Source organism: Oryzias latipes, chromosome 14 (assembly GCF_002234675.1).
Source record: "Oryzias latipes chromosome 14, ASM223467v1".
In the NCBI taxonomy this organism is placed as follows: domain Eukaryota; kingdom Metazoa; phylum Chordata; class Actinopteri; order Beloniformes; family Adrianichthyidae; genus Oryzias; species Oryzias latipes.
The window spans coordinates 16,518,757-16,531,974 of record NC_019872.2 but is presented as its reverse complement, the minus strand read 5'-3'; the positions used below and the strand labels follow the sequence as shown (position 1 = coordinate 16,531,974).

The following is a 13,218-nucleotide window of genomic DNA, read 5'->3' as shown; positions in this document are numbered from 1 at the left end:
TATTTTCATTTCAAAAGAAAATGTAACGCTGCAGTGGATGCAGTTTGTTTATTTTTTAATAATAATAATGGATTGGATTTATCTGCGCTTTTCAAGACACCCAAAGCGCTTACATTGTGTCCATTATTCATTCACTCTTCATTCATACTTGGTGATGGTAAGCTACGGTTGTAGCCACAGCTGCCCTGGGGCAGACTGACAGAGGCGTGGCTGCCATTTCGCGCCTACGGCCCCTCTGACCATCACCGGGATCATTCATCCACATTCACACACCAGTGGAGCCACACTGGAGGCAAGGAGGGTGAAGTGTCTTGCCCAAGGACACAATGACATTTTGGCTGGTGGGAGCGGGGATCGAACCGCCAACCCTTCGATCATTGGACGACCCGCTCAACCACCTGAGCCACTGTCGCCACTTTTTTTGTTAAAAAAACAGAAAAATCTAAGTGGCTGTACCTGATAGCTAGTTACAAATCTGCTACTGTGATCATTTATTCTTTGAATAGATATTTGATTTGAATTATTTGTTTTTTAGCTTTGAAACAACAAATGACTCCCAACAGAACACCTAAAAACTTGTAAACTGTTTTCAAAGTTATATTTATTTTATTTTGATAAGCACTTAAGACTAGACATGAGCAAAAGACCAAATATTTGATCACTGTCAAAAAATATAACTTGAGCTACTTGGAATGAAAGGTTTATACTTGGTACTGTGACAAATGGAAAGGAAGAGAAAAACAACCTCAAAGTACAAGTGGTCTTTGAGACTAAAAGGCACAGCAGAAGCTAGGAAAACGTGGTCGCCCGCTTCTCATCCAACAAAAAAAAAAAAAAAAGACCCTGAAAATGAAAAAAGATGGCCAACACAACACTAACATTCTCAAAGGTGGCATTTACAGAGCATTCGATGTTAATCCCAAGAGACAATCAAAACACAAGTATGAGAATACAGACGGCACATTGCACTGGTCACCAGCAATATTTGACCTTATGGCTTCCTTATACCCATATGTAGATATATATGGTGCCAGTTAAGAAAAGTTCTTAAGAGATGTTCAGATATTTTTATTTGAGATATGCTTCACCTAAACATTCAGCCTCTTCATCCCCGTTTCTGGCATTCTCAGACATAGATTCAGGTATTCAGGAATGTGCTTTGCTTAGTCAAGGCGATAATTAATTTATCAGTCTGAGTAAAAATATGTAAACAACCTTGCAGCTGGAGATATGCATACTTGCTCTAAAAAAACAGCATTCTAGTACATAAAGAGTTCTGCATAGAGAGTAAAAAGTTGATGAGGGCCATCTCTTTAGAGATTGTAATGTTGTAGTTTTGACTTCATTAAGAGGAGAGCACATAATCCTTCTGGAAAAATTCCTTTGTTAACCAAATCAGGTGGGGGCACATGTACGTGTTTGACTCATTCAAGACAAGAAAAACAGATTTTTTTATTCCTTCATTCGAGGGAGCGCTCCCAAACTTTTAAGTGCCACATCAATGAAGGCGGGCTGTCTAGACGCGCTTCATTCCTCGACCCATCAAGCAGGCGAAGACCGTCATCACCATTTTTGGCTTGACTTCCACAAGGTCCTCTGGAAGTGCATAGACGCGGGCTCCAATCTTTCTTGCCATGGAGATGGCGTATCTAAACAAACCAATAAAAAATCTCAAAATAAAAAACTGCTATTAAATGACAGCCACACAACAAATTTCAATGAACTCTTACTTGGCATTTTCTAACTTGTCGGCATCAGAAAGGCTGCTGGTCTTTATCAGCTCGTAGTTGACGCTTCCAGGCTGAATGGCGTCTATCAGTTCCAAAACTGACAAGCTGGTGCTGATCTCCTTGTCCTGACCAGTGAATAGGCAGAAGCTTAAAGGTTAGTTTGTTTCTCCAACAGCCCTCCCCCTCCAAAAAAGTGGAGTGGCCTACTGACCTTAAAACTTGAAATCTTAGTTGATTTTTCAGCGTCAGCCAAAGTTTTGTTCACCCACTTTACAATGATGTCATCGTTTACTTTGTCTCCATCACCAAGGTCCTCAAGTACATTCAATGTGTATCTACAGGAGTAAACATACAACACGTTTAACATGAATGTGGCTATAGAAAGCCAACACTAGTTCATACATACTTATTATAATGGCATTGTCATTAAACGTGTTGCCATTTAATTTGCCTGCTAACGAATGCTGTTACAACAATGTTTTACCTCCTCATCAGCTGCCACACTACTGCCAGAGTCAGAGTAGGGTTGCCATCGTTCAGGTCCTGCCCGCCAATGCCAACGAGAGAGAACTTCGCTGATCTGCCCAGTTCCACTGCATAGTTGCAATTCTCCAACTTTAAGTAACAAAATAAGATGTATCATAAAAATGGCAAACATGTTTTGCTCTAGTTAGGAACGATAACAAGAATCTAGTCTACCTTCTTCATGTTTGTTCCCAGTTTGGGATAAGGCGGCTTGTTGACCTTGTTGTTCCAGTCAACAGGAATTTTAATCTTCTCATAAAGTTGAAGGATGACCAGGGCGTCCTGCAGGTCTCTGAAAGAACAGTGAACATTTAGAGTGAAGCTTTTTAACATGAATCATGGGAAATGTGTTTGAGAATTAAGTTTTGGAATACATACCCATACAGATGGTTGACGTGGGGGTTCACGCCCAAGGAGTTCATCCAGTTTCTAAATGTCCTTTCTTCTCTTGTCTCACCTACGCAGGAGAGGATTGTGGGATTTAGAGTTTAGAGACCTTCATTTTGAACAGTACAGGTAAAAATGAACCAAAACCCCAGTAAGAGATAGTTTGGAACACCCACCCTCCAACAGTCCCCAGTCAATGTCCTGGTTCTCAGGTTTGGTCAGAGCTGGGTATTTGTTAAACAAATTGGCCACAAAAGCGAGGTTGAGTTTGGGGTTTCCGTTGACGACGTCAGTTGGGGTGACAAACTGTCGACAGCCAAGCCTGTCGGCCTGCTGCAGCATGGCTTCTGCCCTCTTCAAGTCATCTTTCTCCTGAGCGGCACACACAGACAGAACACACATGCTCGAGTGAAGAGGAGCGACACAGCTGCTACCACATGTTCAGGGCGCCAGACGCCAGAGCTTACGTTGAAGCCTGCCATGTTGATGTCGATGCATGGCTGGCCCTCGTCTTTGCCTTTTGGAGAGATTTGATTTAGAAGGTGGAAATAGGCTTTGGAGTCCTGGAGAAAAAAAAAAAACAAGCAAATGCATAAGTTTGCACCAATGGGCTGAGCTCTGATAAGTAGAAAGAGGTCTGTGTACCTGATGTACAGTTCAGTTATGGCCAGAACTAAAATCTCCTTTTATGTAAAGAAACAAAATACAAATACTGTACAATGCAACAAAACCTATCCACTATAGAGTATCTAGAACTTTTCATTTTTTAGAGAAACATCAAAGAACATATTTGCTTTTATAACTAATTTATGCAATGGGGAAAAATGTCAAAAATCATCAGTCATCTGAAAATCAGTGGTCAAAAGTTTAGCAGTTCTGCTGATAACCTTCAGAGTGGCTGCACACCAATGTTACTTTTAAGATTCCAGCTAAATTCTTCATACGTGACAAACTACAACATTTTCTCCATATTTAGGGTCTAAGAAGGCACCTACACCTTTCTTTTACTTTGAAAGGTTTGGTACCGGTATTAGCTGGTTCAGACTGTCCCAAAAATTACAAATTTGCTTCTGTATTTCACTGCAGCTAAAGAAAATGTGAGTTAATTTTGACCCTTTTCACTAATAATCAGCAAGAACTGCCGAGATTGGTTAAACTTTTGGATTGGGTGGGGTTAATGTGCTGAGCACAAGTCAAAAAAGAAAAAAGAAAAGAAAAAGAAAGGGCAATTATGATGGGCCAAAAACTTTATTGTAATCAGGCCAAAAGACAGATATCAAAAACAAAGACAAATTTGCTGTTGATGTGAACGTCTTAATGACAAAGAGGACAAGTTTGTGAAAAACATCAGCTCATGTGGAAGTCACTCTGTTCATCAATCGTCTTTGCAGAATTCTTTGATTTTGTGTTCTTTGAAGTCAGAATCAGTTCACTCATTGAATTCCTATAAGCAGAACCTAACAAAAGCATAAAGCAAAGAAAAAAAACCCAAAAGCATTTGGTTTCTTTGAGAAGACGAGAGAAAGACAGAAATAATGATCAGCGTTGTAAAATGGCCTGCTTTTATGAGGTGAAACTAGCACCACATTAGACATGATGACTGCTTTTACTTCTCTCAACTTCCTCAGTAAAGGATACTTTGCCAAATAAACGCTCATCAGTTGAACCCAAAAACACACATCTGAATGTGGGTCAATGAATGTTTGCCACTTGTTTCTATTTTCAGAGCAGATTTGGGTGAGGTTGTGAAACATGAACATGGACTACCTGACCCCACAGACACTGTACGTGGACTCAGCAGCTGTTTAAATGCAAGGAATTAAAATATGCCCCCTTCAAGAACGATTTTTCTTGATTCTGGCTAAAAAGCCCAAAGGTTTTTCAATCATGTTGCCGTGTTTGAAGATGCAAAGTGAGCAGGAGGAAGTAGACCCACCTTGATGTCTGAGCTGAAGTTGTTGATCTTCTTGTAGCCGGCGTTTTCCAGATGGTAGTTTGCCCAGCGAAGCAGCAGCTCCTCTGGAGACAGTTTCATCAGGTCCTCTAGAGTTTCTCCGTCTCTCAGTAATGCCGCCAGGGCTGCAGAGGAGAATTAACCATCAGTTCACCTACTCTAAAGAGGACCAGTGAGCCTGACTGACTTGTTTGAAAACACACACACTGCACCTTCATTTCTGCTGAGCTCAATGTCAGCAAACAGGCCGATCTTAATGATCTGCCACAGCAGGCCCAGCACCAGATGGGGCTTCCCTTCCTTCAGATCTAAAGCACCAATGTTCACCACATGGCAGCCGATGGCAGACGCAGAGTTTAGGGCCAGATTCAGATTCTCCTGTAGCGTGAAATAAAACTGATGGGTGATGGAGCAGAAACACATAGCTTAATAATAAAAAAATGCTTTGAACTGACCTGTATTGTGAACGGTGTCAGCTTCTTCTTGTTAATGGTCCTCTCATCAATGGTATCTGGTGCTGACAGGTTGATCATTTTGCTGAATCAAACAAAGTATTTATTTAAATAGATTCATTCTTTTTGCCGTGTCTCGATTCCAATAATGACGCCATCAAAGAAATGTGGTGAAAATACCACTAATGCAAGTAATAGTAAAGCTATGTATACTTTATTTATTTTTCCATTTACATTAATAAACAAAACTAGAAATAGTTATAAAACATCCATATATGAAACAGCCATATTTAGAAATAAGAGATTTTGTCAATGTGTTCATTCATACTTTGGATAAAAGAACACAAGTTTTTCTTGTTGCTACTTTAGGATTAACATTTTTGGAAAATTTTAATTTACGGAAATGTTTTTCTAGGAGAACTACTTCTATTTTACTTTAGCAACAAGATATGGAGATCTCAATGTTCTGCTTCCTCTGCATAGGATCATATTTGCATCTAAAATTTTACTGCTAATGTAAATGCAAGGAGAGTTGTGTTATGTCATTTCAGATAAAGAACAAGCAAAGTCAACAGTTGTTCTCACCAAAGCACTATGCCGTCTCCCACAGACGTGAAGAGAGAATCTGTGTTGGGGTTCATGGGCAGGACATGCTGACAGTCTGGGTCTTTTTCCAGCGCAGTGTTGATCCAGTTCACAAAAGCGAATCGTTCCTCCTCTGGAAGGATTTACGCACACAAGAGCGAGAATTAAAGAGAAAACTATTTGAAGTCTCATAAACAACTCTAAACATAAAGTGGGGAACAATGACTGTGGCTTTTTTCTCAGACAACAATTTATTTTCCCCCACAGAGATCAGGACAGTATTACTGAATGGAACGTTACTGTTACAAAGTCCATGTTGGTTTTGTATACAAAAGACAGCAACACAAACAGAGCCAGCAACACACACCTGAAAATGAATGTTGTGTGCCAACACTTGACAACTCAGACGTTCCTCCAATCGCCAGGATGCCCTCTTTTCTGTTGATGGCCTTTCGAAAGGTTTTGGCCACTTGACTGCCCCTCAGCTCCTTGACGATCTAGGATCAAAAATAAAAAAGAGAATATATGTCAATACAATTCAAAAAGCAGTTATATTTAGGGCTAATGTCTATGTAAGTGACAGCCATTGCATTTATGACAATGCCCAGGAAAGCTTTTTAAATTATTAATTTGGGTTAATACAGTTAATTTTTTTGAGTTATTATCTTTTTTTGAAAACAGATGATTAAAGACAACCAACCTATAATCTTCATTTCTATGGTTAAAAAATATTTGTCATCAGAAAATTTCCAGCATCAAAACTTTTATTTGGTTTAATTCTTACCTCTAATAACATGAGCTTTGCTTTGTGTTGACCAATTTCCTTCACACCAATACAAAAGTTGTGTATCCCAAAACAAAATGTTATTCTCAGTTACATATAACTGGATATAATCAGAAGCAATAGTTATAATATTAGTGTTCCACCACAAAACTGCTCTTGTACTATTAAATGACACAATACGCTAATATACACAAATAGATTCATTCACTGCTTTTTCCTGTGGGTATGGGATGTAAAATTTCGTCTGCCATAAAAATGAATAAGCAGGTTTTTACAGTAGCTACATGCAAAAAGGTTGCACACACGCATTTATTCAGAATTAGCAGGGGTGTATCCAAATTTTCAGAAAGACTGCGTGCTTCGAATACTAATCAAATAATGCCTTTAATTGTCCCACAGTCAAGATATTCCTGATGGTTATAATACATACAAATATATTAAAAATGATAAATTATGCATAAAACATACTTCATTTACAATGTAAATGTGTTTCTTCCTTTTTTCCTAGATTTCCAGTAGATGTTTTCCACTGGAATTTCTCAGGAACATGCAACTAAAAAAATGAGGCTAATGGATCCATTTCTTCTACTGCAGTGTTGAGGCAAAGGCTACAAATAAAACACTAAATAGGGACAAAAAAAGACGCTCCATCAACAGGGGGCAATATTAAATTGAAACAATACTGAAAAGTCAAGTTTACAAATTTAGGAATGTCTGACTTGGACATGCAAAAGAAGAAAAAAAAAAGGTGCAAAGGTGCAAAAGCTGTGGGTGGAAATTGTGGGTATACGCTCTCAATATACTCATGGATAATTGGTGTCACAGCGGGAAAATTGCATAGCAGACGGTGCTGACGTAGGCAATCTTACTGTTTTAAACTGTCTCCGTATTCATGACTTTTGGAAATCAATTTGAATTTCCTCAGGCACAGCAAATGGTTATAAGGCTAAACATGTCAAATGGTGGCTGGACTGCTGCAGTGCTACAAAAAATGAACATTTTTGAGGCAATAAAACTGAGGAGAAGCGTACCATCTGACCACCAGATCAACCATTTGTTGGTTTGTAAAGCCAACATCCACTTATATTGTATTCTAGTTTCGCCAAAGGGTTATGAGGTTGTGACAGCCTTTTAACTGCAGAATCACTGAATGTATAATCTCAGAATTACAGTCAGAGTACCATTAAAACTTACAGTAACCGAAAAACCGCTTCTTTGGATATCTTTTAAAAGATCCTCGGATTAAATCAGTCTCAACAACACACCGAGGCCCGATCTGAAATGTGTGTGTTATCTTTAAAGAGAGCAGTAAAGCTGTGCCTTCATAATATGCATTGTATGGTAATTTGTATGATACTTCCTGTGGCTGAGGTTATCTATTTCATCGGTGACCTCAGCCCAGGAGGCTTTGGTGTGACCACAATGAACTATTCAGCCTGGATATGGGCAATTTGCTTAAAGAGCAGCTGCAGTTTTTTAACACGCATAAGCACAAACGCATACAAGCACGGGATGCTAACTTGCATTTCTTTGTGTGAGAAGTAACTGCAGACAGACAATCATGACACTGTGCTGATGATAAAGATTTCCATTCAGATCTGCCAGTTTGGGCAGAAGAAGGGTTTCAGCCAAACTGAACCCGTCTCAGTCCCACATATTTTAGGAAACGGGTTTGATCAGAACACAACAATAATGACAGTAATGTAATCATGAACCCTAGTTTGTTGTACAAGAATTCACAACCAGGAAGTGTTTGGCGCACAAATATGTCGCACGAGGCACAACATTTTGGCTCGCCCTGTTTATCTAACATTTTTTACTCATGAGGTATGCCTGTTCAAGTGGCCAGTAAATTCCTGCTCCTTCATCACCTCCAACAAAGAAATAATGGCACAGTTAAGAGCATTTTGCATAGAGGTCCTGCACAAGCTTTTAGGCAAAGCAGATAAGACCGGAGAAGAAGTGGAGTGTCGCTTAACGCACCGCCAAAAATTCATCAAAGCTGATCTGATTGTCCTTGTTGCGGTCCAGTTCCTGGAGGATCTCTCGGACCCTGTACCCAGGCAGGGGGTGGCCGGCCTCTTTGAGAAGCTCGGAGAGTTCATAATCGGAGATAAACCCGTTGCTGTCGAGATCTGTGGAAACAGACGCAGAGGGGGAGAAAGCCCAGACACATTATCAAACTAAAAACAACTTCAAGTGAAATACCAGACCTGAACTGATGCACTCATGAAAATACTGACTCATGAGGGGCTTTCACTTACCAATTTTTCCAAAGATCTCCCTCATCTCCTCCTCTTCCTCTTTTGTTATTCTGGCAGACATTTTTCTGTGATTGACCTGATGTGGTCAGTCAGAAAAACGTGCGACTGTGAAGAGACAATCAACATGTTTTTAAAAAAAATAAAAAATACCAATAAGTTGAGTTGAAGTCCATTATTTTGTCAGCCTCTTTTAATCACAGAAGCAATTCTACGAGGCAGCAGCCTCCTCCAAAATCCCCACCACCTCCGCCACAGTTAAGAATGTGCTTTCTGTTCAAAAGCAAACTCTCATTTTCTCTTCAGGTGGAACTAAACTCACTACCCCTCCTCGGTCAGGTTTGTAAAACATGCTTCGTTTTCCCATTAGGCTGATAACATCAACCGTTCAGTTTGGCTCTTTTTCCTAATCAAAGTCATTTCCTGTTAGCTCCAATGTAAAAACAACAACAAGGCCGCTGTGTAAAGAATTCCCAAAACCAACAACCTAAATCGCAAACATGTGACAACTTCAAATATTTTTATCAATTTATATAAACGTTAAAGTTAAACATTGTATTGTAACTTCAATAAAAACTGACCAAGAACAGGTTCTGAAAAATCTGCTTCTATGAATTTTAGAAAACTTTAATTAAAAGAAAAAAATCCCCAATGTGCATAAAACCAACTTAAAAACAACAGCAACTCCATTTTTGGAGAAAGAACTCTTTGTTCCTAACTTTTTCTAAGCTGAAGTCGCCATCTGAATATAAGGAATTTCCTTCAGGACCTCCTTTCCGTCCACCTGAAGTAGTGGAGGAGTCAACAAGTCCTGGGCAGCTCCTCTTTCAGGGAGGTGAGCAGGGCGTGCTGTCTTTCTTTCTTTCTCAGGCTGAACTGGTATAATGGCATTCCTCTGGCCCAAAGAGTTCAGAAAGTAGAACAAGTAGGACAGAAAAACTGTCAGAACGAACAAGGATTAGCTTACCAGGATGTCAGAAGGAGATCGGAGCGAAAAAATGGAGACGACAACCGTCACTGGTTGCTTAACACAACATGCGAGTAGTAAATGAATTATAACCAGCAGTGTTGTTAGGAGTTACAATGTTTTTATGGATAATTAACAAACTCCTGCAACTGTGCATCCGCCGCAATGAATGGAACTATTTATAGAAGGTAAAAGAAGACTCAAAAGTTGCAGAGTGGTATCTGAGGTGTGACTCACTTCCTCTAAAGCTACCCTCGCAGCCAAAACAGAAGCATGAATCAAAAACACATGGGCATGAATACTCTTAAATGAACTTCCTTAAAGAAAAACCAAAAAGGAAAGCAGACGTAAACAGAAATCAGGTTTAGGAGTTTCTACCAAAACAAAAACAAAACAAGGGCTCCTCAGAATCAGAACAAATCAGGACAAACCCATTCCTGACAAAACCATTAGGAAAATGATTAAGCCAGACTCGCTATTTTTAACTTTTGTCCAGAAAGGATGTGAAGTGTGGCTGCTAATGTCGGCTCCAGCTACAATAAGAGACAAACATTACCTCATTTACCAGCCCTTAGTCCCACCCTCAGCAGAGTGGAAACAGAAGACGGGGTGAAGCACATGGAGTGAGGGCACAGATGGCGGCAGACAAATGCGAACCGCATCGCTGCGTGCGCAGAAGAATAGAGGGTTTGTAATCACCGTCACAAACCACTGCAATAAATCCTGCCCCTCGATTGAGTTTGGCATGGCAGGCGCGGTAGACAGTTGTCGTCTTTGACAGCTGGTCAGTGCGCGTGGAGAGAGGAGACAACTCCACTTTGACCAAACATCAAGGCCCCTAAATGAAGAAGAGGCCTGTGTTTGCTTTAAACTGTGTCAATAACCCCGGTGCAAACCTTTGCAGTAAAACAATACTTTCAACGCTCTATTGTTTCATTAGTGAAGCCCTCAATGTGTCAGTGTCACACACAAGTTTCACACTAAACAGCACCGCTGATTGCCAAAGCCAAAGGCAGCACAGATGCATTTTACAATCGCCTTTGATGGGGCCAATTAAGAGGCGAGGGCTGCTGCCGAGCGGCTGGGTTCACTGCGAAGGCCCGACACGCCCTGCTCCGTCAGTTTTTGTATCCCAGTTACATGGGAAATGCGAGGTCTCACAAATAGAGGCGGCAAGCTTCCCGAGTGTGGTCAACTTCATAAGAACACACCCAACAAAAACACAAGACATTTTCACTGATGCAACCAGCTGCACACATGACGCTGACTTAGTCACCCAAAGCTATGGGCAACCTTGTCTTTGCAATTAGTCTTGGAGGTGCAGTTAAGGTGTAGCGACAGGTAAAGTGGGGTAATTTTGGTTCACACAGTGCGTCCCTATTTCAAGAGCAAGCTCAAGTGCTGCTTTAGAGGGGATAAAAAAAAACCATGGCAATATTCAAATAAACCCTTCCCTTGACAGGTTATCTGTCAATTAAAACTCTTAACTGTAGTCAACAGGGGTGGTGCTAGCCAGGGTGTTAATGGGAATGAAGCAAACAACCACTTAAAAATGTCATCGGACAGGTTGAGGTCTTGCTTGAACTGTTGATCTGGCTTGTTTCTGCCACAGGCAACAAGCCACGCCTTCTAATGTTTAGTCTTTACTACACCAAAGTGTTGTAAAACATACAGTTAAATACCATGCTGTCACACGGAACCATACTACAGCACGCAAAAAAGGGATTCCAGGGAATTCAAGCATGAATTTGGCGTACATGTATTTAAGCAAAGCTCTGCATGTTTGTTTATGGAGACTTCCCCCCCAAAAGCAAACAACTCAACCTGAATGGATGACTCAACTGTGACTGTTTTGTTGTTCTTTTCACAGAATAGGACAATAAAGGTTTGCTGATTAAAACACTTTCATAATAGACTTATTATTTTCATTTTCAAGTTATGTTTAAAAAAATCCATTTGGTCATTTTTCTGACAATACAGAGAGTGGATTAACCTGTTTGTTTGTGCAAGTGTGAACAAAGGTCTACTCAAACCACAACTATAGCTGCCTTTTTTTTCCTGATTGTCCAGTTCTGTCTTTACTGATAACATTTGCTCATCATGTCTGTAGTTAAAACATTCACTGCATGCATGCAGGAGGACGTAAGTCCTACTCCAGCTATTACACCGCGTAGCACACATACCAGCTGTACTCATTCATTGGCTAATTGAGAAAAAAAAAAATCGATAAACGACAATTGAAATGACTTCTACACACCCTCTCTGTAGAAAAAAGGGGGATCTCAATAATCTCCAAAATGCTGATGAGAAACAAAAAGGATATTGCACTCCAATCTAAAGGAACATCTGTCACACCCACCGAACGAGATAAACCAGATAGAAATATACTTTGCGGAGCGATTATGTTCACAACAAACTCTGTTCTAAGTCATAATGTTTTCCCAAGTATGATGCGGGTTTTTCCGTGTTTAAGGTCGTCTCAGGAGTGGTCCACAACTGGAAGACCAGATGTAAGTGGAAGATGAAGCCCCAGATGGACTGCAGAGGAGAAAATCTGGTCAATCGCTTCATGACTAGACAAGTTTACACAGTCCAATTGTTGCTGGGGGGGTTATATCCTCAACAAAGTCTTTGCATGGACATTAAGGATGGCATCGATTCTGCTTGCAGAAGCCCCACACTGACAATAAGCAGTATCAACAAAAACACACTTGGTCATCAGAAAAAGGACTAATCCACCTCCCAAACACACACACACACAGAACATTACATTTGGCACCAGTCTGTGTGGAGGAGAAACAAAAAAATAGTGCAGACTCCACCTTTCCCATTTCCTCTGTAGGAATAAGGCGTCTGTTTTTGTTGTTGTACTTTTCCTTAAAAATAAACACACATTTCATATATTTCAAAGACAAAAACATTCAAAAAGAAAAAAAAAGCAACTTCTAAATTGATTCTCTTTAGGTCTATTCTAGTATGTTATCAACCCTCACGGGTTGTTTATCCCACAGCAGTTTAAAGTTTTTGATTCGAATCACAGAAAATAAACATGAGTAACAAGCACCAGACATTTTTATGACTATTTAAAGGCAGGGAAGATGCAAACGGTTCAATGGATGTCTAGGCTAAAGCTAGCTCGTTAGCGCGAGACATGCAAGTTTTATAAGAAGGAAAATGTTTGACACTTACAGTTAAAACACAGTAAACAAGGGATGGACGCAGTGTCAGAGAGGAATAAATAGGTAAATGTTTATGCCTGTAGATGAGAGGGACAGTTGGAGAAGAAGTTGCCAGGGAATATGTACTCACTTTCGATGCGCCTGAAATTCCAGACAGCGTCCAGCAGTCCTGCCTCCTCCACGTAGAGACAAAAGTGGACGGCAGGAATGTGTCCCCGCCCCTCGAATGACGTCACAGACAGGCGTGGTGTATGGAGTGCCAATGAGGTCACAAATATAATAATAATAATAATAATAATAATAATAATAATAATAATAATAATAATAATAATAATAATAATAATAATAATAAAACAAAATAAAAATAACAATTATATTAGAAAAAGCAAACATA

At 40.0% G+C, this 13,218-nt stretch overlaps 1 protein-coding gene across 2 annotated transcripts; it reads right to left on the bottom strand.

Moving 5' to 3' along the window:
* Window positions 1-582: 582 nt before the first annotated feature.
* On the bottom strand, window positions 583-13,059 carry LOC101161915 (plastin-3). 2 transcript variants are annotated; one of them, XM_004076501.4, is made up of 16 exons: window positions 12,955-13,059; window positions 8,682-8,786; window positions 8,401-8,552; window positions 6,001-6,130; window positions 5,634-5,766; window positions 5,052-5,133; window positions 4,809-4,974; window positions 4,579-4,721; window positions 3,110-3,205; window positions 2,819-3,014; window positions 2,634-2,712; window positions 2,430-2,547; window positions 2,215-2,345; window positions 1,942-2,065; window positions 1,731-1,855; window positions 583-1,649 (listed from the first exon to the last, which is right to left on the bottom strand). In XM_004076501.4, the coding sequence occupies exons 2-16, from the start codon at window positions 8,740-8,742 to the stop codon at window positions 1,517-1,519; spliced, it is 1,869 nt and encodes a 622-aa protein (XP_004076549.1). In that variant the 5' UTR covers window positions 8,743-8,786; window positions 12,955-13,059; the 3' UTR covers window positions 583-1,516. The 2 variants fall into 2 exon arrangements, with proteins under 2 accessions (XP_004076549.1, XP_011481938.1); XM_011483636.3 differs by lacking the exon at window positions 12,955-13,059 and adding an exon at window positions 12,835-12,922.
* Between the last annotated feature and the right edge of the window lie 159 nt (window positions 13,060-13,218).

Bases quoted from the DNA above. Each gene is read 5' to 3' on its own strand.
- LOC101161915 (XM_004076501.4), bottom strand. From the start codon at position 8,742: ATGTCTGCCAGAATAACAAAAGAGGAAGAGGAGGAGATGAGGGAGATC. The intron at 8,553-8,681 runs GTAAGTGAAAGC...CTGTTTCCACAG, and splicing joins GGAGATCTTTGGAAAAATTG to ATCTCGACAGCAACGGGTTT. The intron at 5,767-6,000 runs GTGTGTGTTGCT...AAATCCTTCCAG, and splicing joins CACACAACATTCATTTTCAG to AGGAGGAACGATTCGCTTTT.